Source organism: Leopardus geoffroyi, chromosome B4 (genome assembly GCF_018350155.1).
Source record: "Leopardus geoffroyi isolate Oge1 chromosome B4, O.geoffroyi_Oge1_pat1.0, whole genome shotgun sequence".
Classification (NCBI taxonomy): Eukaryota; Metazoa; Chordata; class Mammalia; order Carnivora; family Felidae; genus Leopardus; species Leopardus geoffroyi.
In genome coordinates this window covers 77,331,595-77,358,654 of record NC_059341.1, presented here as the reverse complement: position 1 = coordinate 77,358,654, position 27,060 = coordinate 77,331,595, and the positions used below count along the sequence as shown (strand labels likewise).

The window sequence follows — 27,060 nt, the reverse complement described above, 5'->3', positions numbered from 1 at the left end:
CTCCTCCCCAGTTGTTTGGCCCTAAGCTAAGCTCAGTTTTAGGCACTTCGTGGAAAGGCCCAAATACTCTTCAAATAAGAGAAGAACGACAACTGAAGAGATGGTTGAAACCCAGTTTATTAGACCAGAGGCATGCGTCACCCGTAGCCCTGCCTGCTGTTCTCCATCCGGTGCACACCCCTTGGCCTTGTTCCTGCTTCCCTCTGGAGAGGTCTGATCTCCAAGGAACTTCTAAGAACCAAGAGCTCCCCAACATCCCATAGCCTCACTCTCTAGCTCCAGGCAGTGCACAGGTGACCTGCCACAGGTCCTGTTCTGGGGTTGGAGACCAAGAGACAGTTGGGCAGAGAAGGCCTGGGAAGGGGTAGGGCTCTGGCCTAGGAGGAGTGCCTGGGGGAGGGGGCATGGCAGGCCCTCTACTTCACTCATTTCTCATTAAGATAGGAAGGGAGAGACAGAAGAGCAGAGCTTTCAACTTCCCCTCTAAACCTGTATTTTTCCCCACCATTACCAAACCATACCTCACCAGAAAATAGAAGTGGTGGGCTTAGGTATCAGGTGAGGAAAGGAGGCTGGGCACCCAGAAGGAAGGAAAGGTCACTGGCTGAGGACCTGAACTTCTGTCTCTCCAGCTACAAGACCATAGTTCCCCTTGTCTCTGACACCCTTGGCTTGGTGTGCAGAGCAGATCTCCACTCCCTGGGCAGGGTCTCTTTCCGCAGCTATCCCTTCCCCGGGGAGGCCACAGTCAGCCAGGCAAAGGGCTTTGTGATTGTGAAACAGGGGAGGGAATGTTAAGGCTACGGGAAGGGCATAGGGTGCCCGGGTTGGGGGCAGAGGGTGAGGCCAGAAAGAGGCAGAGCTTGTGATTCACAGCTTCCTTTATGTCGCCACCGAGACAGTGCGAAGGTTACAATGCGCGTGTCGTCTCCTTGTGCTTCTCAGAGGGATGTGTGTACACAGTACAGACACCAGGGGAGAGAGTCCAACTCTTTATACAGGCGAAGGCATTCAGAGACCAGGGAGGGAGTAGAAACACAGAAAGGGGGACTTGGAGCGGGAGGATGGTTCTTAGAGACAAGAGGGGATGGGGTAGAGACAGACAGAGTTAGGGGAAAGTATATACAGAGATATAGCAATATAGAGTCTGTATCATATAGAAATAGAAAATGCAGATGAGGTTGTTGAGAGAAGCAAATGAAGTTGGGGGAGAGGACTTGGGAGAGTTCCATAAGAAAATTTATGGATGCGGCCCTCTGCAGGGGCCCCTGGGAGAGGGACCAGTGAGGTTAGGCACCAGTGTCCCTCTCCCTGAGCTGGAAGCCAACCAGCTGGATCTTTCATGGGACAGTAGAGGAGTGCTACCTCTTGGGATTTCTCTCCAGCAGTTCTGGGGTGGGGGTGAACTTGTAGGTATCAGGATGTGGCCTACAGCACCAGGGCCACATCTTCTCCCCATCATCCACTTCTTCGGGGTATTCCCATCCCCAATTCCCTAGATAGAGACTTCACATGTAAGGGGGTGGGAATGGGGACTAGGGTCTTAGTTCTTGCCTGGAAATTTGCGGTTGGGGGGCACTGGGCTGAGAGGGTCTCTTAAGGCTGGGGAAGCCTCCCCCCCCCCCCCCGCAACTAGCCCTCCCCTTCAAGGTACATTCTCTGATTCGGGGCCAAATTCCAGACCCCAAGGATCCCCTCCACCCCCCACTGGGAGGGGCTTTGGTGACTGGTGGCAGCAGAATGTAGGTGGACAGTCAGATGACAGACAGCCAGACAGACATAATTCAGGCTGGGAGCTGGGGGAGGCAGCATGGAGCAGAAAGGGGCGGCCTGAGGTCACCTGCCCCATTCTCTCTTTTTAGTTTTTAGTTTTTTAGTTTTTTTTAAGTTTTTTTTTTTTTTAGATTAGTTTCAGTAAAAATAAAAAGAACGGGATAGAGGCAGGGAGAGGGCTCTATGGTCAAGACTCCTTCCTCACCACAGACAAGAGGAAAGGACTGCCCAGGAGTGGGGGACTACCTTGGGAGGGGGGAGTGAGTCCCCAGGGCAGATGCGGAGGGGCGCAACTGAGGGCCCCCTTATTCTCCTAGCCCTCCCCACCTAGGCCTTTGGTACGGTGGCCTGCGGGGCTCAGCAGGTAAAGTCCTCAAAAGTGCCTCGGGCCGGATGGTGAGGTAGGATGTTGGCAGCATACGTCATCCCGGCAGGATGGCCCCGGAGGCTCTCACACGGGTTCTAGGGGAACGGCACAGGACAGGGACTGGTTATCAGAAGGGCGACAGGTGGTGCTGGGGCTCGGGGGAGGCAAAGGAGAAGAGGTGGCGAGGGGGGTGGTCCTGGGGTTGGGGGGGGAAGGGGCGGGGCCGGAGGGCACCCCTCTCTTGCTCCCTCACATGTCTTTTGACGTCATCCAGGCTAAGGGCCACACCCTTGTCCGCGCTGCTCCTTTTGGCCTCCTTCTGGCACTTTCCTCTTCTGCACAGCTTGTGCTTAATGACCTGAGACAGAGGTGGGGTGGTGAGTGGTTTGGCAGGCCGGAACCCTGCAGCGCCTGTGGCCCCACCCCGACGGCCCACCCACAATTACCTCATAGGCGTAGTCAAAGAGCTCCAGTACTGTGAGGATGCTGGCCCCAATGAACAGGCCCATCTGGCCTCCAATGTCACCTGCAGGGGAGGGGGAACAGGGAGGTTAGTGGTGTCAGGACACCTTGGAAGCAGCAGAGCTTACTGGGACAGGGACAGTTAAGTCATATTTGCAAAAAGATCCACAGCCTTTGCACAGAAGGAGCACAAAGCGATTCTGGTGGGGTTTATTTTCTTCTCCGTGCTTTTCCGCATTTTTTTTTTAAACTTTTCTAAAGTGAACAGGTGTCATTCAGAAAATATAAAATACCCCAACATTCATTTTCCGGGTAAATTTTCAAAGGCTTATGAAAGAGTCCCCCCTTCATGCCCACAGGCCTGTCTCTACCACTTTGCCCTAAGAGAAGGTTCAGCCCCCTCCTCCCACTATATACCAAGCCAACAGAGTTTGGGGAAAGGACCCGGGGGGATGGCAGGCGAGGAAGGAACTTGCGGGACAGAGGTAGGCAGCCTGCTTTGGGTAGTAGGGTGTCACGCCATGCCCATGGCATGGGAAGGGGACAGTGCCATGAGCAGCTCACCCAGGAGCCCTGCAATTTCATAGGCCTTCTTCTGCTCAATAGTCTCATAGTTGAGGACTTCAAAGAAAATGTCCAGCACCAGGATGTTCTCCCTGCAAAGGGGTTGGGGGAGGAGACCTAGGTTCAAGTCACATCTCTGTCCCTTACTAGCTAGGTGACCTTAGCAAGTTATCCTCTTTGAATCTGTCTCCATGTCCATAAAATGAGATGTCGATGGGGGTACCTGCCTTTTAGGATTGTTGTAAGGATTAAGTGTGATGGCACCTATGAAAAGACACTCCGCACACTGGCAAGTGTGGAGTGACCCCAGTTGTAGCAGTGCGGATGAAGATAGAGAATGAAGCAAGGAGGAAAGAGAGGTGCTTCCTTTGCTTGCTCCAGCTAGATCTGCCCTCCATGCCCACCCCAGACTCCTTGGTTGCCTTCTCCTTGTTATCTCAACCTCCTCCTGTCTGCTGGCCCCTCAAAGCCCCGTTATACCCTTTACAGTCCCAGCCCAAGGGCCCTGCCCTGCACAGTTAGAGCCCTTACCCTATGTACTGCTCAGACTTGTTGAACTTCTTGGCCAGGTACTTGGCTGACGCTTTGCTGGGGATCTTGACCATGGACAGCTCCTTGCCATAGCGGGTTAGGTTGCAGGGCATTTCACACACACAGTATTCCTGGTCCTTCTCCACCAGGAAGTCTGTGCCCAACCAGGTGAGAGGCACCAGTTGAGTGGGGCTCTTCGGCCAGCACCTTCCCAACATGAACATCCTGGCCCTGTCCAAAGGAAGCCTGGATCCCCTTCTCTTTACCTGACCTGTCCTTTGCCTCAGCCCTGTGCCTGCCCTGTGCCCACCCTGTGCTGATCCTCACCCAGCCTCCCCATGGATATTTCATAATCCTGTATCTCATTGCTTCAGGGCCCTTGGGGGTCAACCAGCTGAGGTGTTGATGAGAGAGGGTGAGGGCCCCTCCCGGGTGAGCCCGGTTCATTTTTCACAGGGGCCTCTAGAGATGCCATTCCCAGCCTTGCTGAGGTCAGACACAGGAGAGAGAGTTCAAGTGAAGCCTGATCCAGGAGTTATCTGAAGCTTCTGGGAACTTGGTCTGAAACCCCCATGCACGTGGCTCCTTCCTTCCCCCAGACTACCCCAGGACAGGGGTGCTCACCCAGAGCAGGATCCGCACACTCCTTGTACTGTTCTGGAGTGCAGTATGGGGCATCCCCTAACAGAGGAGAAAAGACAGTGGTGCAGGATGGAGATTAAAGGGGTCTTCTGATGATGGTGGTATTAAGGGCTTAGAAACTGGAAACTAGGAGAGGGTGGGAGGGCAGGACTAGCCAGCCCCCAGTCTGTCCTGAAGGTGACCCACCCCACAGTCCACACCCCTCTTGGATGCTTTCCACACTTTCTGACAGGTACAGTCAGGAATTGAGGTCAGAGGGACAAGAGCCATAGGAATATGGATGGGGCTAGAACTGTGGTGGGGAGAAGCCAGTTAATCTTGCTTCCATGTTGGCAGGTGGTTGATATGCATGGGGAGCTGGTGAGAGGCAATGCAGGCTGAGGGGCCCCAAGACTGTGTCTGGAGCTTTGGGGCCTGACCTGGCATGTGCACCATGCGACAGTTACAGTTCTCCACCAGGTAGCGCGTCTCACAGTCGATGCGGCAGGCAGTTATGCTGTAGGAGTCGAAGAAATCCGAGTCCATGGTAACAGCTTTGCAGGTGCCCCAGGGCGGGGGCAGGTAGATGAGCTGCTGGGAGAGCCGGGGAGCTGGGGGGTGTGGGGACTTCTCCCCGAGTCACCTTGATGGACTTGTCTGACAAGATGCAGAACTCAGGAGTCCTGCCCCCTCTCCCTCTGCAGACTCTGAGGGTCTCAGAGTTTACAGAGCATTCCTGTTCATTCATGCTTCTCACTAGTCAGACTGAAACCCAGACCCTAGCTCACCCGTCCCTCCTGTATTGATTGCCCACCACTCCATCTTGACCCCTCAACACCCCACCCTGGGACCAGCCTCCCGTGGTCCTCTCACCCGCTGCTCCTGGCAGGACACAAAGGTCTGGAACCCTGGGGCCACACCAAAGCCCAGCTGGTCGATGAAGGGAGGTTCATCCTGACTGTGGATCTGCACTTTGATGCCCGCTTCGAAGGACGTCTCATCTATGGGAATGAGGGGGTTGTGTATCGGGAAGGCTTCTGACTCCCTAACCTCCTTCAGAGCTGGGGTCATGCCAGCTCTCCTAGGAATAAGCACAGTGCACACTGGGATGGGGAGAGGGGTTAGTCTATGGGGCCCATCCCCAGGATCCTTTTGGGTTTGCTAACTGCATGCTGCCCTGATGAACCCTGCAACCTACATACTTTTCTTATCTGACTTCAGCTATGCATCTCGGCGTTTCATATTCTTTCCCAGACACTATCTATTTCTCCCTCTCCTTTTCTCTCTTCTCCTCATGTCTCTCAGCCCCAAGGCCCCCTGGGACCAGACTAACGGCAGACGGCCCAAGAAGAGAGGGAGTTATTTATAGAGCGAGTGGCGGCCACTGATGGAAAGGGATGGCTGGTTACCTTGGAGAGTAACTGAGCCAGGAAGGGGGAGCCAGAGAACTGTGAGGGTGGCAATCAGGTAGAGTCGGAGATGGAGATGGCAAGATGCTAGGAAGAAGGGAGGAGAGCCCAAGTCCTGCCTCGGGTCCCACAGTGGAGCTCAGGAGTCCCCTGGTGGAGGCTGATGAGTAGGGCCATGGGAAGGGGTCTCGGAGAGAAGTGACATACCAGTCTCTCCCCATACGGGCAGGTACTCGTCCTGCTGGATGTCCAGCATGATCTCCAGCCCATTGCCAGTCCCACCCTTCATGGTCTTCAGCCGTGGACGCCCATCTCGGCCTGAGTTGAATGTGTAGCACTTTCCATACCGTGTGAAGACCTGGTGAAGGCAGAGTGAAGAACCTGAGAGTCCTGGCAGCGCCCCCTACCTACCAAGGGCTGTCCCCAGACCCCTCGGCTGCTCAGGAATGATTCCTTCTATGTAGCCCATTCTCCATTTGTCCTCCTCCTCACTCATTCACTGCCCTTCTTTGCCCTGCTCTGTGCCCTGGAAAGCTGATCCTGACGGAGTGTGCTGTCCGTGCCTCTTTGTCACTTGGACAGGCTCTGGGTTCGGGATGGCCACTGGGAGCTATCACTAAGGGATCAGAGGGCAGAAGGAGACAGAGATCCGGGTGTTCATCCTTCCCCACCCTTCTCCCCTCTGAAAATGTTCTGGCAGTGGTTTAGACCCTGTAACTACAGACCCTGCCAGGAGGGCTCCCTGCATAGCACTGCTGCCTCCCTGTACCCCTTTAGCTTGTATGTGACAATTTCCCACTATCACTGGTGCCTCAGGCCCCTTCAGGCAGAGTTTCCTTAACTCTGCCCACAGCTCTGTAAATAGACCCTTTGTTCAAGTCTTTTCAATTAGACTATCCGAGTGGCAGTCTTTTTCCTGCTGGGACCCTGACATATATACACCTCCATCACCAGGATCCCGTCACTGCCATACTCCTGGTCCCTCCTTGAGACTCCCTCCTTGAGGCCCCCTCCTCAGGCCCCAGATCCCGGGGCCTTCTGAAATATGATTTCTCGGGCACCTGGGTGGTGCAGTCGGTTAAGCGTCCGACTTCAGCCAGGTCACGATCTCGCGGTCCGTGAGTTCGAGCCCCGCGTCAGGCTCTGGGCTGATGGCTCAGAGCCTGGAGCCTGTTTCCGATTCTGTGTCTCCCTCTCTCTCTGCCCCTCCCCCGTTCATGCTCTGTCTCTCTCTGTCCCCCCCAAAAATAAATAAACGTTGAAATATGATTTCTCTTTTCCTGGATTTTGCCCCAGGCATCTGAAATCTTGCTCTCCCCGAGATCCTTCCCCCAAACCAAGCGAAGCTTTTTAGTTTTCTCTAGCAAGTAGCCCCTTATGTCCATCGTTGTCCCATCATCACCAGAACCTGAAAGCGGACCTAGTTGCCATCCCAAGGACCATGCTCACCCAAGCACCAGCATCTCCTCTCCCAGGATTTGGTACTGAGCATTCAGGGCATGGTGTGCTTGGCAATGTTTGTGCAGAACTATGAGGGCCTCAGAGGAGATCTGAGCCCTGGGGGCAGTCTCTCCAGCCCATCCCTCAGAGCAGCCCTTATCACAGCTCAGACCACACAGCCACGGAGAGAAGAGTGAACCAATTCCTTATGGCCCTCTCCCTGCAGCTTGCCTGAATGTTTCCAGGTTCCCACAAATGGGGTGAGTATGCTTTGACTACTGCTTGATGGTGACAGAGTCCACAAAGCAAGTCAGAAGGTCAGTACAGACACAGCCCAGGGAAAGAGAATGACAGTGTTAGGCCAGACCAGGGCAGTGGGGGTATGTGGGGGTTCCTAAGAAATAGAATCCCTGTCCCCTTCCCCTTTCCTGAAACAGCCTCCTCCCCCATTCAGAAAAGAAAACATGTGCTCTCCTCTATTCTGTGGGTAAGGCCCAGAGATGAAGTAGAGACAGAACTCCAACAACTCCCAATCCCCCAGCCCCGCAAGGAAGTTTTGGGGCACTCAGTCACAGGCTCCAGACGCACACCCACGCCTACTCTCCGTCTGGAAGGTGAGGGACCCCAGGTGGCCCAGAGCACCAGCCCTGCCTGGGCTGAGGGCTGTGAGGTTGACCAGTGGACTGCTGCTGCCACCTGGTGGTTCTATGTGAGAAGTGTTCTACCCTCAGGTCCAGAGGCGGCTAAGTTGACCCCTTTGTTATCCTATGTTCCTGTATTTCCCGGCCCGCCTGAGATCCAGTGGCCAAAACCTCGAGGTCCCTGTCTGCGGTTGGTCCACAACACACTGATGACAGCCACCTGCTTCTGCTCTATGGACGAGGTGGGGGTGGAGGGACAGATGTGGGGGAAGGGAAGGCCAGGCATCTGGCACCTGGAGGGGGCAGAAGAGGAGTCAGGCCAGACAGAACTGGAAGCTGAACTGGGGAGGGGAGGGGGTGCCACTTGGTGCCTCAGCAAGGACCCTAAACTCCAGAGTGGGAGGGCAAGCAGGAGGCTGACTCCCACTGAAGGCTTCCCTGGGCAAGAGGATCCCTAGTCACTCAGAGCTGGAGGGGAAGGGGAGGATTTAGAGGAGGTCTGTTGTTCTCCCTCAGATACACAGACAGACAGACACACACACACACACACACACACACACACACACACACACACACTGTAGGAGGAACACTGAAAGACCACATGAGGATGCACTGACATCCCTGCTGTGGTCATTACTGAGAAGGGGTGTGGTGGGGTGGAGTTGGGGGCTGTCCCCACCCCTCCACCTCCCTTCCACGCTCTTCTTCTGTGCCTCCAGAGACCAGGTTATACCTGCCCCAGCTCCAGTCCAGGGGTGACAGTCAAAATTGTTAAGGCCAGGAATAGGTACCCACCATCAGACCAAAGGTTGACCCCAAAGACAGACTAAGGTCCTAGGCCCTGCTCGATCGCAGGGAGGTCTGGGAAAGGGCTGGAGATGCTGGAGAATATTCAGGGAGACACCAGGGGCCTCAGGGGAGCCGCTAATTACCAACTAGCACAGATGAATTTCAAGATTCTAACAGGAAGAGCAGGACGGCACAGACCCGAAAATAGCAGCCCGGTTCCAGACCCTGGGGCTCCGGGGGCAAGCTCTGGCCAGGTCTCTCTGAGACAGGTCATAAAGTGTGGGTGGCCCAGGTGAGGCAGGGGAGGTGGTCACCAGCCCCAGCCCCAGGAGGCGACAGTCAGGGTGTGCCATGTCAGACACGCTTAGGGTGCTACGCCCGGCCGGGGCCCCCACTCACCACCGAGAAGTTGTGAGGGCCACAGGGCCCCCCGCAGTAGGAACAATAGAGCAGCATGTCCTCCAGCCGGTGGCAAGAGCGATTGTAGAAGCGGTGCAGGTTAAAGGGCTCCCCAGAGAAGGCCTCAGGCCCCGGTGGGGCCAGAGGCACCCCAGGGTCATCACTTTCATCCAGCCCCAGCATGGGGGCCAGGTAGAGCAAGTCGGGGTAGCTGAGCTGGGACAGCCGCACAGCATTAGTGTTGCAGAGGGTGACCGCCGGGAAGGCCAGCTCCGTGGTGGCCACCTCGTCTAGCAGAGTCACGTGCGGGTAGCTGAGGTAATAGGCAACGCGGTCCCCTACCTGGCACAAGAAGGCACCCAGTGCCAGAACAAAGGCCACTGCCCACAGGGCCTGCCTCGGCCCTGGACCCCCCTCCACGAAGATGTGGCTGGTGCCATGCAGGGTGCAGCTGTTGGCAAAGGCCACCAAATCCATGGGCGAATCCCCCTCTCTAGCCTTCTTCCTCACTGCCTCCTTTTCCTTCTCTTCCTCCTCTTCTGATTCTGACTTGTCCCGCTGCCGCCTCTGGTGCGGACCCCAAACATCTCCCAAGGGCCCTGGGGCTTCCTCTCCAGAGGAGAATGACACAGAGCAGAAGATCTGGATGGGCATCTTCTCCAGGGGCTTCCTGGCACTGGGGATTGGCAGGTGAAGGGAGAGACAGATGTGATCTCAGGCAGGGTCCGGCAGAGCCAGCCACCCAGACCTTCTGCCAGGTCTCCTCCTCCCCGCCAGCCAGCTGTCCTTCTCTGCCAGGGCCTTCGTGGCAGTGTGGCTGAGATGGGGCTGAGACTGGGCGGGGCGTGGGGAGGAGGACCTGCCTGCTCTGCCACTGGGCGGGCCTCTGGGCTGATGAATAATGGATGGCGGTGGGAAAGGGAGGCTGATGGAGGGGAGGGAGCCCCTTTCCTGTCACCAGCTCCAGCAGGACAGAGGGGGTTGAAGACAGTGGAAACCCTAGACAAGCCTAGGGGCTCCAGGTGAGATGGGACCTAGCAGATTCCTTTGCTTCCACAGCCCAGAGCCACAGTCCCTGCCCCTCCCCCATGACATTCAAGCTCCCTGTCACCATCCCATCAGTTCCTCAGCATCTCCCTTGGTCTTCCTGTCCCAATTCTGGGTCCTCGCCCCCATTCTCACCTGGTGCAGCCATTTCCCTGAGATATCAGAGCCTCTGCACTCTCGGCTCTCTCAGACCTCTAATTCCTCCATGACTCCCCTGATCCATAATCCCCCCAATTATTTCACTGACCATATACCCCCATCATCTCCCAATACACACATAAGACCCCAGTTCCCTTTAAGTCACTGCCCTGACCCCAATTTACCCTGCTACTTCCTGAACCTTAATTCCCCTGTAATCATTGCCTTGACCTCCAATTTCCCTCCCGCCAGTCCCTGACCCCATTTATCCTCCCCTGCCTCCCCTGATTCTGGCTCAGCTTCAAGTCCTCACCCTCCCCTGTGCTGAGCAACACTTAGGTCACTTTCCCCTCCTCCACCTTTCCCTTCTGTGGCTTGGGGGGCAGCCCAGGTTCCATTAGCAGAGGTCTCTCACTGACCACAGACTCATTTATGGCCAGTTCCCGGCACCAGTGGGGGGGAGGACCCTGTCTCTTGCAGCTGAAAAGCTTCCTGGCAGACCACCACTCCCCCTCCCAGCTTGCCCACCCCTCAACGTCCAGGAGAGGAGTTCGAGGAATTCTGTCTGGTAGGTGGAAGAAATTGAGATCAGAGAATACTGCTAGGTCAGGTGGAGAGTGTCAGGAACCAACTCAGGGTGTTCCCCAAACCCTCAGCCTCATACATACCCTTGGCTGCTCAGTCTCTGAGACTTGCCCCCAGTTTACCATTCTCTGCCCCCAGGCCCCTGGCCCCTCTGTGCGCTCTGATTACTCAGGGCCAATGATTGAGGAACTTGAGCCACAAGCCAAGTCTCTAGGGCCTAGAAGGTGACCTGAGGGGAGGAGTGGAAGGGAGGGAGAGAGGGGAAGCCTGTTAACCCTTCCTTTGCAGGACCAGAGGTAAGCAGTGGAGGTCAGATGAGTCTACTGGGCCTTGCCCTTCCTTAACCATCACACAGCCTCAGACCTCCTTCCCCCTCCTTTTCTCCCCTTCCTCCCTGCTCCCACACCTCTTCCCTTCTCTGTTTCCATGCAGAGACCCTGGAGTGTGTTGGGGATTGGAGGCAGGGTGCCAGATGCCAGCAGAACTGACTAATATAGGACCTTTGGCCTCAGCTTTGCTGCCAGGGACACAGAGGCCCCAGAAGAAGAGCGGTGTTTGAGCTCTGGCCCATCTCCATCTTTCACCATTGCCCTCAGACTGGCCTCCACCTCTCTTGCCTAAACAATGGCTTTCCAACTGCTCTCCCCAATCCCCTGCCTCCCAGTAGTTTCTCCCCACCTTATATAATTCTGACCATTCTCCTGCATAGAGACCTTCACGCCCCAGTGCCTCTTGGTGAAATCACCTCCATCGCAAGAGGAGCTATGAGGCCTTTGCAACTTACCTTCCAGCCTCCCTTCCCCAACCTTCCACAGCAGTCTAGTGCCTAGCCACCATGCCCTTCTCCCATTCTGCATACACACAAGGCTCATCCACAGCTCCATGCCTTCCCTGGACTCCATCTGGAGAATTTCTACTCATTTTCCAAGACCTTACTCACATGTTACTTCCTCCAAGAAGCCTTCCCTGATTGCACAGGACAAAGTTAGTACCCACTCAGGACACAGAATGAGGGGTCCAAATCTGCTCAAGCCCCTTCAGGCATGAGCAGTGACCAACAGCTTCTTGAAGACAGAGACCGTGAAAATGAGAGCAAGACCCAGGGACCATGTTAAGAAACTAGAACCAAGAAGACCAGGAACACCCAGGGCAACCAGAGAGGTCACTCAAGAGATGAGAAGAAAGATTACCGCCCCCCAACCCCCTTCGACTGTGGTCCTCAGGCTTCTTCTGTATGAATTCATGGGTTCCTTTTCTGTTTCTGGTCCCATGTGCATTTTCTCCACCTGGGCACCCCCCTCCCAGACCTCAGCTTCTAGAAGGCTTTGCCTGTCCTCAGGATGTGTGTTTCAGAGGTAAGTTCTAGGCCTGGAGTGAGGGTGGGGAAGCCACAGATGCCCGTGCGTTCCACACCCACTAGAGGGCATTGTTCCCCTCCTTCAGACTTCTGGCCGGAGAGGTAGGTTAGACTTCCAGAGGGAAGACACCAAGACAGGGGACAGACACTTCCACCACGAGGCTTCACTAGAGAGAAGGGCACGCGCGCGCACACACAGCAGCTTCAGAGGACGGCAAATCCAGCATGGCAGGACACTTCTTCCCCCACACCAACACAAAGACCCACACTGCACACCTACACATCACTACACACAGCTGCCTTGTGGGGCAACAAAGACACACACACACACACACACACACACACACACACACACACCAACCACATTTCTTCCCTCCTCCATCCTCTAACATTCTCTGCTACTACATCTTGTTCCAGTAGACAAATCCAAAATTTTCACAGTAATGGGAGGTAAGGAAAGTATCAAGCAGCACACACAGACGCCCCCCCCCCCCACCCCCAAGCACACACAGAGGCCCCAGGAGAAGTGGCCAAGCAGAACGCAGGTAGGGCAGCACTCGATTCTGAACCCTCTGTCCAAGGATGCAACCCTTCCCTGTGTCATTCCCTACCCAGCACCGCTCTTAAGCTGTGTGTGGCGACTCAGTGGTTTCTGACTTTCTCCACATGTCTTTCTAAACTCCCTCGCCCTCAACATCTGTACAATGTTTCATGCTCTTCAATTAATATCTCATGGGATCCTTATACAACCTAGTGAATTAAGCAGATTTGAGTAACTTCACCCCCCCCCGACAAATGAGGAAACTGAGGCACAATGATCTGTTCAAGTTTCATGGAGAGCAAGTAATGGGCATGAGACTAGGATTAGATCATCCCCCTCCAAATCCCTTCCTCCTTCTTCATTCTTTCATTTATTCATCAAATATTTACTGAGTATCTACATACTGAGGACACATGAAGAATACATAGGGGCACCTGGGTGGCTCAGTCGGTTAAGCATCTGAGTCTTGGTTTCAGTTCAGGTCATGAGCTCACAGTTCGTGAGATTGAGCCCCACATCAGGCTCCATGCTGACAGGGCAGAGCCTCCTTAGAATTCTCTCTCTCCCTCTCTCTCTGCCCCTCCCTCATTCCATCTTTTTCTCTCAAAATAAATAAACTTAAAAAAAAAAAAGAATATATAAAGGACCAGGATCTTGCCCTTGTGGAACTTACTGTCTGATGGGGGAGACAGACACCATTTTCTAAAAATTGCAAAACTAAATGTTTAATTGCAAACTACGATAAGTGCTATGAAAAAAATAATGTGCTCTATGGGAGTGAATGACAGGAAGATCTGACCCAGCCTTGGGAATCAAAGCAGGTTTCTCTGAGGAAGTGATGGTTTAATTGCAATCTAAAGAATAAGGAGGCATAATTAGGTAAAGGTCTGCATGGGGGTAAGAGGGGGAGGCAGGGGGAAAGAGTATTCTAGAGAGCAGAGTCATGCAAAGGCCCTGAAGACCACGGAAGGAGAGAGCTGAGCAGAGGAGGAGGTAGTTGGAGAGCCAGGGCAGGGTAAGAACAGGCTGGAGGAACATGCAGGACCCAGACCTCTCAGGGCTTTGAAGGCCACAGCAAAGATTCTGGTCCAAGGACAATGGGAGGCACACCGTGGGAGAATTTCAAGTGATCAGAGCAGTATTTTGAAGAAAGGACTCTGGAGTAGCCAGAGGGGTTGCTGGAAGACCTGTTAGGAAACGATTGCAGGGTCTAGGTAAGACAGCGAGCAGTGGGCGGGCTTGGTATAGGGTAGTAGGGTAGGGATATTTGGAGGCAACAATGGCAGGTCCGGTTAAAGGCGGTGAGGGAGATGGGAGTGTCAGAGATGATTTCTAGTCTGCATAAGTGGCTGTATGGTGGGGTGGCTCGCTAGGCCAGAACACAAGGCAGGGACTAGTTTGGGAGATAAGATGATGAATTTGGCTTTGCACATGCTGGGTTTTTGGAGCTTTGGGGACATCCAAGTAGAGATGTGAAGTGGGAGATTGGTCACTGGTGCTGAGGCTGAGAGGAGAGAGCTAGACTGAGGCATACATCTGGCACTCGCTGGTGTATAGATGCTGACTGAAGTCATGCGTGAAGATGAGATGGCCCAAGAATAGAATAGAAAGTGGAAGAAAGAAAGAAAGAAAGAGCAAACAAGCCTGATTTGTCAATATCCACTGAAGCTAAACAGAATCCCAACCTGTGACTTAACCACAGCTCCTAGTTATATACCCAAGAAATGAGTACCTATGACAAGCAGAAAACATAAACAAGAATGTTCATGGTAGCTTTATTTATAATAGCCAAAAAACTAATAACAACCCAAATGTCTAGCAAGAGTAAAATGGATAAACACATCTTGGTATATTTATATAATGAGATACAACACAGCATTGACAAAGAGCTAACTACCACCACACCAAACAAGATAATGTCACAGACAAAATCGAAAGCAAAAGAAGACAAGCACAAAAGTGTGTATGGAGGATACATATACTCTAGGAACTTCAAGAACAGGTGGAACTTACCTGTCCCGACAGAAGTCAGAATAATGGTTACCTCTTATGGGACAGTATTGACTAGGAAAGGGCCTAAAGGAACTTTCTAAGGTGCTGGAAATGTTTTACACTTTTATGCCAATGTAAGTACATACTGATGTAATACGTAAAATATAACATTGTGAGATACACCAATGCAGGGGCACCTGGCTAGCGTGGGTAGGGCATGTGACTCTTGATCTCAAGGTCATGGGTTTGGGCCCCACATTGGGTGTAGAGATTACTTAAAAATAAAATCTTATATGTAAAAAAAAAGATACACCAATGTAAAAATGTACTAATGAAAAATTCATCAAGTTGCACCATTAAATTGTGCCCTCATGATTTATAAAAAGAGAAAAGCTTGGGATTGAGACTTGAGTAGTGCTGACATTGAACAGCCAAGTTAAAGAGAATGAACTGGCAATGAGACAGAGAAGGAGGAACTAGACAAAGGAGGAAAATCGAGAGTGTGTGGGTGTCAGGACAGAACGGTTTTAAAAAGAGGAGGTGGTCAACCATTTTTGAATGTTATTGAGAGAGTAAGGATAAAGAATGTTTGCAGGATCTGGCCACATGGAGGTCCCTGGTGGCCGCAGCTAGAACCATTTTGGTGGAGTGGGGGGGGGGGGGCAGGCAGATGGCAGCCTGAAGCAGATTGAAGAGGGAGTTTGAGACGAGGAAATGGAGACAGTGGAATATATACATCACTTTTCAGAATTTTTTCTGTGAAAGGAAGCAGAGAGATAGTGTGCGAGCTGGAGCTGGAGGGAGCTGTGGAGTCGAGAGACCTTTGGTTTTGGTTTTTATCTTAACCTCAACCCTGATACATAGCAAGTGCTCAATAAATGATAGCTGTCGTTTTAGCTATGTATTTCTAGATGGGAGAATCATAAGCATGTTTCAGTGTCAGTAGGTAGGTTCCACTGGAGAGGCAGAGACCGAGTGTAGAAGGAGAGGCAAAACCTTTAGGGTAAAATTCCTATATAGGTAGGAGATCAGATGGAAAGAATAGGTTGAGATTTTCAGCCTAGATAAGAGGAATGCTCTCCTCTGGGGATCGCTGCCCAAAGGAAGGGCGAGTTCTTGGCTGAGGCTTCTATCTTCTGAGGCTTGTATCTTCTCTGTGGAGCAGGAGGCAAGGTCATCTGCTGAGGGTGAGTGGGGGGGCTAGGAAGGGCGGCTGTTTGAGATGAGTAGAGAAGTCTGCAGTAGTCATTGGGAAGAGCGAGGTGACCAGGAAAATACAATGGGGTTGCCAGGTGGCACTGCAGGCCCATTTCAGGATATTGATCATGGGCACAAGGTGATTTCAAGCTGGCCTATTGTGTGACTTCCTCTGGTAGAGCTTGGTTGCCCTAGAGCCACCCTGAGGAAAGCCAGTGGTGGGTCTATCTACTAAGGTCGGGATTTGGCCAGGTGGTGCAATGAAAAGGCAGAGGAATCAAGAGACTTGGTGTGGCCAACCTGAGTCTGGGGCTCCTTCTCCTTTGTACCCTTTTCCTTCCTGCCTCCTGCTTCTTTAGAGAAAGAACACGGCAAGCTGGGAAGCCAGACACCCTCCTCCCCCCACCACCCTGCTCCACACATCTGCTCCTACAGTCACACACAAAGAACCTGGATCTAGAAGATCTGAAGTCAAGGTCCCACTCTGGCATTCACTGGCTATGTGACCTCAGACAAGTCACCTAACATCCCTGAGCCTCAGTTTCCTCATCTTTCAAGTAAAGATATTAATATCTTCCTGCCTCCCAGAATTGAGGACCATGAGCTAAAGCAAAGGGAGTTTGTATATTGCAAAGCTCGACTGGAAGAGATGATTAATTTTGCTGCTATGTGCTCTGCATGCAACCAGAGGTTTGCCTGCACACAAGCTCCCTCCCACAACCACACTGAGTGGCGTGTGCCCCCATGCGCATCCACACACGTCCACCTCACCTAATCTACATCCCCGTCCTCTCATCCTCAGACCCCACCACGGAGGTGCACATGTGTGCTTGCCCACTTGGGGCCCACGTGCAGCGAATGTGTCATTAGGAAGGCTGAGTTGACTGCTATTCACGGTCAAGGCCACTGCAGCCGTCTCACCCCTAGGAATGTCCCCAGCCTGGCCCGATGATGTGACATACTGATTAGAGACACACAGCACTAAGCTACACAGCCCCACTTCCCAGGGCCCCCGGGACTGCAGCCACATCAAGGAGGTGCAGATGAGAAGGGTGAGAAAGGGTTTTCTTTCCAAGAACTCATAGTAGCTCAGAAAAATCACAATTTGTCCTCCCTTTCCCTGGGGGGTGGCCTTAGAAAACCTGGGATGCCAGAGTCTCTGTCCTTAGAGTTTCTTAAGGGAACTTCCCCTCAAGGTGAATACACAGCCTTTTTGTGCTCGTTTTAACATTTTCCACAAGGAAGGGGCACCTGGGTGGCTCAGGTGGTTGAGCGTCTGACTTCAGCTCAGGTCATAATCTCACGGTTTGTGAGTCTGAGCCCCACATCAGGCTCATTGCTGTCAGCACAGAGCCTGCTTTGGATCCTCTGTCTCCCCCTCTCCCTGCCCCTCCTCTGCTCGCACACACTCTCTCTCTCTCAAAAATAAATAAAAACATATATATAATTTTTTTTCCCACAAGATGTCTGATCCATGTGTCCAGAAAAGTCAGTACCATACATCCATTCCACACATGGGCCAGCATGGGCTTAGCTAGAGAGTCCCAGAGGCTGAGGGAGGGGCTGCCCCCAGGCAAAGAAGAATTTAGCAAACTCCTTAGAGCCCCCTTTCCTCACAGGAAATTGGGCCTAGAAGCTAAGAAGTGAAGCCAGATGAAACTATGCCTAAAATAGAACCCAGGGGTCCCCATGCCCAGCCTCGCCCTCTGCCAGAACTAGGCATCACTTCTCATTCTTGCTATCTGCTTCCCAGTTTGGCCTCCCAGAATCCTCACACAAGAGTCCTGACTGGGAGGTTCTCAGCCAGAGGGTAGAAGTTCCTGGAGCAGCCAGCCACCTCAGACCTACCGTGAGGGCAGGCTTGTGCCTAGGGTGCCTGGCTGGAGGCAGACAATGACCCCTGCTGGAGAGCAGTGAGCTGTGCATCTGCTGGGGGAGGATGGCAGCGGGTGGGGGTGGGGGTGGAGAGTCACCACACATTCTATGAAAGTGGAGTTTCTCGGGTGCCTGAGTGGCTCAATCAGTTAAGCATCTGACTTCAGCTCAGGTCATGATCTCACAGTTCGTGGATTGGAGCCCCGCGTGAGGCTCTGTGCTGACAGACCAGATGGAGCCTGCTTGGGATTCTCTCCCTCTCTCTGTCTCTGCCCCTCCCCTGCTCTCTCTCTCTCTCTCTCTCTCTCTCTCTCTCAAGAATAAATAAATAAACATTAAAAAAAAAAAAAAACCCTAGAGTTTCTGAATAGCTGAGCTGGCCTGGGGAGATTGGAAGGACTCCACCCAGATGTTGAGGGTCCTCTGGTACCAGTCACATTACTCCCTGTTCCCTGAGGCTTCCTTTGTTACTGTCGCCACTCTCTAGGCTCTGAGCCTCTCTGGGTACCACACTTAACTCCAAGCTCCCTGAGGGCAGGGAATGGGTCTCTGGCACCCAGCATGGGGCCTGGCCCTTAGAAGGGGCTCTGTCACAGTAATGAACCAAAGTTGAAGCATGCTCAGAAGCAACCTCCACCCGCAGCAGAAATGGGACCTCCCTGCAGGCCTCCCTCTGCTTCCCAGATGGATGCGTACCAGGTGCAGCAGCGACCATACCTTTGAGTTTTCTGCAGGCTGGGGCAGGAGAAAGGCCCAAGGCTTGGAGGTGCTCCCTCCACCCCTGCACTTCCTACTCTGCCCCCAGAGGCACTTAGTTACTTACATCAATTCCCTATTACTTTAGCCAACAGCCGAGAGATCAATTAACTTAGAGTAGCCTCTTAGCTGGGAGAGGGGTGGAGTCAAGAATGGCAGGGGAGGAAGAAAGGACACGGAGAGGAGGTGAGAGAGGAAACTACGTTATCCAAAGGATGTTTGTGAGAGAGAGACGGAAAGAGAGGGAGAAACCCCAACCAGGGTCCCCGGGATTCTTGCACCTGGCGCTACTCCCGTCTCCTCCCTCCAACCTCAGGCACTTCTGAGGGAGGGAGGGAGAGAAGGATAAGGCTGGAAGGAATGCCCTCCTCCAAAGTTAACTTCCCCGCCTCTCTGGTCCCTCTGCAATCTGTGCATGCTCCCCGTTAACCGCCTCCCCCCCCCCCCCCAACAAAGACCACTGGGCCTTTGCCCCCGGGCAGGGTTGCTCAGGACCCTGCTCTCTATGTAGCAGTCTGGGCAGCTTTTCCCCTCAGCAGCCTCCGTTCCTTGCTAGCTGGAGGGAACAGACTCAGTGAGGTCTGAGCTGGTCTGAGCTGCTATGCGGTGGGAGGGGGATGAGGCAAGCCAGGGCATGTGGGTGTGAGGGGTGTCAGTGAAGGGGCAGAGCCAAGTTGGGGATAAGGATGCTCCCATGCTAGCCCTGGCTCTCTCTGGGACCTGCACCCCGGCTCAGCTTGCTATAAGATGGCTGCTCCCTCCCCTCTCCAGGTCCCAGGATCACCCACCTACACCCACTTCCTATATCTGCTTCTTACCCCTCTAGGTGATCCAGAAGAGTCTTGTCCCCTTCCAGAATCTTAGGGGGATTTCTGTGCCTCTGGGTCCTGGCGGGGGGGGGGAGGGGGACTCCTGTAGGCACCTCAATCCCTTATCCCCCAATTCCACCCCCACCTGAGAGAGAATACTATCTCCACTGCATACCCACCCCAAGGATTTCCATTTTCTGCCCTCCCCTTCCTTCTCTTCCAGGGTCCAGAAATGAATTCCCCACTCTCTCTCCCCCAGGCAAAGGCTCTGGGTCTCAGCTGGAGGAGGGGGGTGGCATAGGGCTGACTGGGCAGCCATCTGCCAGCCCCCTCCCCTGGTGCTGTTCAGCATTCCAGCCACACAGGCGCTCCCACTGCCAGGGACAGATAAGGTGCAGCTGGAGGCTGGCACCAGCTGCGACTGTGCTCACTCCCTCCGGCCCCCACCCAGACACTGGCAGACAGCTGCGCCCCTGGTCCCCCTCCACGGAACCCCTGCCCTGCCGTGGCCTGGCTGGTCTCTAGCTGGGGTGGGAGAGAGCGGAGCCTCAGACCCTGTTGCCCTGGCAACGAAGCACCCCGCCTCAAAGGAAAAGAAGTGGACAGGGAAGACAGGGTCCTTGAGAGTGGGTCTCTGGTTGCTCTTATGGTAGCTCAGGAGAGAGCCGCTAATGTCTACCCTCTGCCCTCTGCCTCTTCAGTCCCAAAGAGTTTCCAAATCAGTTTCTCCCAGATTTAGCCCAGGTTCCCCAAATGTATTCCTACTCTCCAAAGCCGACTCAGCTACGGCTGGGGGATGGACCCAGTCAAACACTCTGTGACCACCAGTCCATCCCCTACAGTTGAGCTGGATTCAGAAGCACGTCTGGGGAAAACACTTATCACTGCAGACCCCTGCCAGAGAAGCTGGGGTCTTTGAGGGACCAGAATATGCCCTTCCTATGCTCCCTGGACTGTCCCCCATGAGCAAGGTTCTCACTGTTGGATAAGTTTTGCCCTTGGAAACCAGGAGAGGAATTCACATGTACCTCTGCACGCTCTATTTTGCAAAAACTGTGAGCCAGGGCTTGGATTCCTAGTTAGAACCTCTGTTTCAAGGCAGCAGAAGATGCCAGGACAGTCTCTCCGGAGCTCTGACCCAATAGGCAAATGCTTTCTGTCAGTGCCCTGTCTGTCCAGGGGCTAAGTACATACCTCTTGGCCTAGCAGACAATGGCAAGGATGGAGAGGCAGATGTTAACTATTAGACCAAAGAAGAAGAGAGAGAAGGTGGAGCATCAGGCAAGGAGTGTCTGTGCCCCTTAGTACCAGGGAGCTGGAGGAGAGGGCCTGAGCCCTTCCTTTCCACTGGGGAGATGTCAGACATGGATTCACAACCAAACTCCCATGTGTGTAGTAACATCCCTATTGGCGGAAGTGGTATAGTTCCTGACATGGAAAGAGGCGGGCAGGGAGATCTATGAGAGAGGGTGGAAGGAGGGGTTGAGAGGTTTGGGTGCAGCCAGATTCAGGGTCAGGTCTTTGACATGAGCTCAGAAACATCCAAAACCTAGTCTTCCCTGGCAACCCAGAACCAAGAGGTGCCAGTACTGGGTCTGCAGGTTACTAGTTCTTGTGTCTCCCCTTACCCCAACCCCAAGCAAGAGGAAGAACTCAGATTGTTCCAGAGCTTTGCGAACCAGTCATATGTCCATCTGTCTACTTAGAATTGTTCCGTCAGATAACATGGACCGATCACATTTCAGTATCTCCAATTTCACGAACCGAACGTGTCTCGGCATCACCACTTGGAATCTTTCTGGGCATGAGGGACAAATGGAGCCTCAACTGAACACTTTCTATGGACTAATTAACCCCCCACTTTACACCTTCTCGGGTTGAGCCAAGTATTCTGCCCACCGTCCAGAATTACAAGCCATTCAAGCTAATGGGTTTTCTCTTTCTTGCTGGTCCCTTCTGCCTGTACACTGGGTATGTTACAGAGGAAGGCTCTGCCTTACTTCTTCTACCTTCGCCCGCTTCTACCACTCATGTATATACAGTTGGTGAGCCCGGGAACCCTTTGGTCTCAGGCTCTGGAGAATCCAGGACTTTCCTGTTTCGAGGAAGGAAAGAGGGAAGTGGTTAACGCGCCATTCTAGGCTCCCCGTTAGCTTGGCTTGGCAAGGAGTGTAGTCCTGCAACCTTTGTCCGGCAGGATTGACAAAGGCACATGAAGCTGGTCGGCAGAGCAGGGCGTAAGGAAATTGGGAATCCTTGTGTAACCTCAGCAGGAGAAAACAAGCATGGCCACAGCTCCAACATTTCTACACAAGCAAATGCAGTTCATGCTCCCATAATGCTGGGAGGAAGCAGGCAAGGAGGGGAGGAAACGGGCAGGGAGAAAAGGGAATATCTGAGAGTGGAGAATTGGGGGCAGGCATGGATAGCAAGGGGGTCCTAGGGGAGGCTGGGTTTTCAAAGAGCAATAATCAGGATTGGAAATGGATACAATGACTCCAGGGCCAACAATGTTAACAAAGAGCACACTTCATTGGAACTTAATGAGACATGAGTTCTAATCCTGAATCTGTCACTAACCAACTACGTAAACTGAGGCAACTCATTCTACCTCTCTGTGCCTCAGTTTGTGCATTTGTAAAATAGAGATAATGTGGCTGTTTATCCAGGGGATTGAAGGACAGCCTACAAAGCATTCTGAAGCGTTATAAGCATCGTTCTCTCATCTGGTGTTATTTTTCACACATGGCTCCAGGTCCTCTGGGCCCTTTCTAGCCTGTCTGGTTGTAACCGCTCAGGAATCTATAGGACTTGCCCAGGATCACCTGGCACATGAGATGCAAGTCAGTTCCCCTAACCCTCCTTGGGATGCTGGCTTTGAGGCAGCCCCATCTGTGGGGAGTGGTGTGTGTGTGTCTGTGGGGGCATCTCCATTGTAAGGAGCAAAGGGATGAAAAAGAAAAGCAAAGGGAACTTCCAGTTCAGCCATGACTGTGTACCCCAAATAATCTCTCCTTCCTCAGACCCTGGCTCTGTGGGTCTTGCTGGCAAAGGGGGAACCCAATCGGACAGTATGTGCATGTGTGTGCGTGTGTGTGCATGTGCGTGTGCGTATGTGTGTGTGTGTGTGTGGACAGGGGTGGCACAGAGAGAATTACCTGTCTGGCTATTTAAGAGAAAGCTTCCCTTACTTCCCAGTTTTCTCAGTGCTTCCCAAACTTAAGTCCAAATCACCTGCTAAAATGCAAATTCTGATTCAGTTGGTCAGGGGAAGTGGAGTAGCTAAGTCCTGCAGTTCTTTCAAGCTCCCAGGTGATAGTCCTCAGACTTCATTTCAAATAATAAGGCTTACCCACCACCATGTCCAGCTCTGACACCTGCAGCCCACACGGTAAGCTGCAGGGTCAAAGCCATGCCAGGTCGTGTGTGTGTGTGTGTGTGTGTGTGTGTGTGTGTGTGTGTGTATGAGTGCGTGTGTCAGCCTGATGTGTGTTATGCACTGTGGGCCCTCTTTCCTGCCATCGTGGACACAAGGCTGATGCTCAGGCCCTCACACAGAGCACACGTGCCCCTGTGCTGAACTAAGTCCCGTCTGGACAGAAGCAAACCCCAGGGACCCACAGCTTCCTCTCCCAGAGTAGCAAGCTTGATGAGAGGCCCTCGGCTCCTAACCTCCTCCTCTGGGGGCAGGGCTGACTCATGTCCCACACCAGGGGACTCACTCACCACCTTGAAGTCTTCAGCGCTGCAGACCTCCCCCCGGAAGTGGCAGGAGAGCAGCATGTCTCGAATGTCGTGCCCTGCACGGTCATAGAATTCCCGCATGTTGAAGGGCTTGGGCTTGAAGCTGCGGAAGTTGGCCTTGTCCTGCAGTATCTCCAGCTGCTTTTCATCTGCCATCTGTGTGTCCGGTATCTCATACCTGGAGCCCAGGGGTGAGCAGCGCATGGATCAGCATGACCTTTCATTCATTCCTCCACTGGGCCTCCAGTGTCCCATACCCAACCTCGGTGCGGGGGGGGGGGGGGGGGGGGGGGGGAGGGAGGAGGGTAGCAATCAGCCCTGGGAAGCAGGCCTGGGCATAGGCACAGGAGAGCTGGGTGTGTCCAGAGGACCTGAACCCCGGGGTCTGAGAAGACAGTAGGATCTGCCGTGGCTGCATGGGTAAGGGAAAGGTGGGCAGAGACATCAAGGCAGGAACTATCTTTATACTACAGTCCCTACCCTTTAAAGATAGAGCAGAAGATCAAGACGCAGCGGCACGAGGGTGGCAGAGGTCATTCCAGAGAAGGTGCTAATGTCTCATAGCTCAGGCTGGGCAGGGGCAGAGCTGTTTGGGACTATGCTGGGATCAGAGGTTGGGCTCCCTCAACTGTGTGCTCAGCAGCACCCCAATTCCTTTGCTGTGAGTGGCAGGCTTGGGGGGCCTAGAGGACAGGGTTGTCCGGGCTTTACAGCAGGTTTGGAGAGGCGAGCCTCCTGATAGGGGTATCCGGGAGCTGGGATGCATGCAACTCCAAGGAGCCTGGCTAGCGGATGGGTGGGAGCCGCCCACCTGTTGTTGAGCAGGGCCAGCAGCTCCCCAGCGTGGTACAGGTCATTCTTGGAGACTTGGCTGAAGCGGAACTCGTTGAGATTGCACAGCGTGACGGCGGGGAAGGTGAGCTGGGAGGCAGCCACCTCATCGAGCTTGGTGACGTGGTGGTAGTGGAAGTAGTACTGCACTCGCTCGGTGCACACACACAGCAGCACAGCCAACGAGCCCAGGAAGCACAGGGCCCAGAGCGCCCGCTTCAGAGACAGCCGTTCGTAGGAGAAGATGTGGGCCAGGCCGTGCAGCGTGGAGCTGCTGGCGAAGGCCTGGATGCTCACCGGCTGGACGCCACCCACCTCTTCCTCCTCGGCCTTCAGTTCCATCCTGGCCGAGGGGGTCCTGGGGAAGGGGGGTGGGGAGGCTGTTATTGTCCTGAGATGAGAGTACACCTGGGGGGCCCTGCACGTGTGCCCATTCGGAATCCCCGTCACCAGAGGTCACTGCCCCTGGGGCAGGAGACTTCCCTCTGTGTGTGAGCCCAGAGGTGGCCGGCCAAGGGACACACTCGTAGAAGAGGGTTCCTCCAAATGCGGGGGCACAGGGGTCAGCTCAGGCCAAGAGAATGCCCTCCCAGGAAAGCTTCCCAGGCCAGGGGAGACCCCAGATATAGTCATTGGAGGGCGAGAGGGAAGTCCCAATATTTCCACAGGCAGGCACAGGAGTTCCCTCCAGATGTGGGGTCACTCTGGGACAGGAATGTCCACCCCATCCTAGAGACGAAAACTCCCCCAGATGGACAGAACCCAGGGTCAGGAGCTCCTGGCCAAGGGTGTCCCCAGGACTGAGCTTTCATCTGGCTGAGCTAAACCTGGGCTATCCACCCCCCCCCCCCCCCCCCCCCCCCCCCGCCCCGCGAGGTGGGGAGGGGCCCAGCCCGAGTCCTCACCTGCGGGCGTCTCCAGTTCTCCTAACCGCGCAGGCTATGTGTGTGTCTATTTGGGGTGGGGGGTGGAGGGCAGCCGGAGGTGGATGCATGAGGGGGGGGGGCACGGTTCCCTATGACAGCTAGCTGTCCCCGCCCCGGACGCAACCCCCCCACCAGTCCAGCTTCTCGACGCAGCCAGATCCCCTGCTCGGCCCCCGCCCCCCTCCCCAGCGACCGAGCCGCCCCAGCAGCTGGGGAAAAGCGAGAGGGGAGGAAAGTCTCGGCTTCGGGGTGCTGGGGAGTCCCGCAGCCAAAGGCGGGGGTATCGGAAACCCACCTGAGGGGGCTTCGGGAACCCGGCAAGCGGCGGCGGGTCCTGGGGCGCGGGGCCGGACTCGGGCTCAGCGCCGAGCCGCGGAGGGGCTCATGGCCCGGAGCCGGAGCCCGCGGCTGCCGCGGCACGCCGCGCAGAGCCCTGCAGGGAGCGGCCCGCCCGGCCCGGCTCCGCTCGGCTCTGTCCGCCCGCCCGCGCGCGCTCGCTCGCTCGCCTCGGCTCGGTCCGCCCGGGCTCGGCGCGGTGCGCGGTGCTCTCAGCCCCGGGATCTGCAGGGATCCATCGTCCGGCCGGGAGGCGGCGGGAGGGAAGGCGGAGGGGGAGGGGAGAGGGTGCGCGTGCGCGCCTACGGGTGTCTGCGAGGGTGTCTCTGGGCCGGTGTGAGCGCGGGGCCCCCGGACGCAGGAGCGGGACCGAGGGCTCCCCCCGCTGCCTCGCCCCCTCCTCCCGGCCGCTCTCGGCGGCTCTGCCTCCCTCCGGTCCCGGAGCCGTCTCTCTGCCTGTGAGGCCCTATGGCTTGTGTGTGACTATGTGTGAGGTGTGTGTGTGTGTGCGCGCGCGCGCGCGCGCGGGAGGGTGTCTGCCCCCAGCGTCCCCCTCCCCGCGCTGTCTCCTTCGGATCGATGCTCCTGCCTCTTGCTGCTGCTTCCTCTGGTGGCACACGCGCGCGCGCGCGCGCGCACACACACACACACACACACACAAGCAAGCTCCAGAGTCACACTTGACTGATTCAAGCACTTGCTCGTGTGGAGACACAGACACACATAAGACCAGAGTCACACCACGCCACTCACAGCCACACACACCCCACAGACACCCACGCATCCCAGAGGCCTGGCCTACAGGGCAAGCACCCAGGAGCTGACACTTATTCACCTGTTCTTATCCCTGCTCCCACCTACATGTGACATGGGCACACATGTACATATATAAACAAACATACAGCCTTGGCCACCCAAATTCCATCCTTGGAGCCTTGGGCTTGCCTTTGGAGGGTGGCATGTTGGCAGCCCCTCACTGCTAAACCTCTGAAGGAGCAGAGAGAAAGAAGAAATAGCCAGAGGTCAAGGTTTTGGACAGAAGTCAAGAAAGGGAAAGGGAAGGGGGTGGGGTGGGAAGGTGGAGGGTTAGGAGGGTGGGGGCGGACAGGATGAGGAAGAGATGGAAGGAGGAGCTGTACTCAGGAAAGGAGCAGAATTCTGGGGCACTAAGCTCAAGCCTGGGGGCTGCTCCTGTAGCTCTCACTTCTCTCCTTCTCTCCCTCCCTCCTCCTCCTCTCTGAGAGGCCTTGGGGGGCCCTCCCTATCCAATTAACAGAGAAGGAGCAATCAAAGGGAAGTTGTTAATTTGCTGATGCTCATTAGGGGCTCTTAGCACAGAGACTGTTGAGGTCTGATGGTGTCAGATGATGAGGAGGGGGGTGTGGGGGACCAGGATTCTATCTCTAGCAACTCCTTCACTCCACTTGCAGGCTGGCGCAGCTCTGGAGAAGGGAGGTGAGAGGTGTGTTCCCAGGGCTTTAAGTGAGAAGAAAGAACCTGTAATAAGAAGAACTGGCACAATGGAAAGAAGTTGCATGCGAAGTTGTGAAGTATTGGGGGGCAGGGGGTACAAGAAAAACCAGAGAAGGGAGTTGGAGATCCCTAGAGGCAGTGTGGGCTTAGGACCCCAGGAGGGAGAGTGGGATCCATTTACGAGGGGCCTGGGCATGGTGCTGCCAAAGGGAAGGGAGGATCCTGGGTTCCGGTCTTGAGTTGGGGAGCTGTCCAGCAGCACCAGACAGTGCTGGAGGGCTGCCATGTCCCTGGGCAGCCACTGGGTGGCAGCACTATTCCGGATACTTAGAATCAACCCAAGGGGGCATTTGGGAGTGGAGTTTGGCTTCAAACAGAGACCGGAGGAAGCATGGGGCAGGATTCTTGAACTCCAAGTGTCTTCAGGGGAGGGGAGGACCATCTTGGAGCATCTGTA

General features: G+C 54.6%; 1 protein-coding gene across 4 annotated transcripts; it reads right to left on the bottom strand.

Annotated features, from left to right (window-relative positions):
* Positions 1–99: 99 nt before the first annotated feature.
* ASIC1 (acid sensing ion channel subunit 1) lies at positions 100–25,736 on the bottom strand. 4 transcript variants are annotated; one of them, XM_045466237.1, is made up of 12 exons: positions 25,090–25,736; positions 23,849–24,226; positions 23,020–23,215; positions 5,935–6,085; positions 5,192–5,319; positions 4,759–4,912; positions 4,322–4,378; positions 3,698–3,851; positions 3,167–3,258; positions 2,587–2,666; positions 2,394–2,498; positions 100–2,235 (listed from the first exon to the last, which is right to left on the bottom strand). In XM_045466237.1, exons 2-12 carry the CDS (start codon positions 24,208–24,210, stop codon positions 2,131–2,133), a joined length of 1,584 nt encoding a protein of 527 aa, XP_045322193.1. In that variant the 5' UTR covers positions 24,211–24,226; positions 25,090–25,736; the 3' UTR covers positions 100–2,130. The 4 variants fall into 4 exon arrangements, with proteins under 4 accessions (XP_045322193.1, XP_045322194.1, XP_045322191.1 ...); XM_045466238.1 differs by having other exon boundaries at positions 4,759–4,909; positions 25,090–25,735; XM_045466235.1 differs by lacking the exons at positions 23,020–23,215; positions 23,849–24,226; positions 25,090–25,736 and adding an exon at positions 8,997–9,819.
* Between the last annotated feature and the right edge of the window lie 1,324 nt (positions 25,737–27,060).

Bases quoted from the DNA above. Each gene is read 5' to 3' on its own strand.
- ASIC1 (XM_045466235.1), bottom strand. From the start codon at position 9,650: ATGCCCATCCAGATCTTCTGCTCTGTGTCATTCTCCTCTGGAGAGGAA. The intron at 6,086-8,996 runs GTGAGTGGGGGC...TGCCTTCACCAG, and splicing joins GCCCTCACAACTTCTCGGTG to GTCTTCACACGGTATGGAAA. The intron at 2,667-3,166 runs GTGAGCTGCTCA...CCTCCCCTGCAG, and splicing joins TGAAATTGCAGGGCTCCTGG to GTGACATTGGAGGCCAGATG.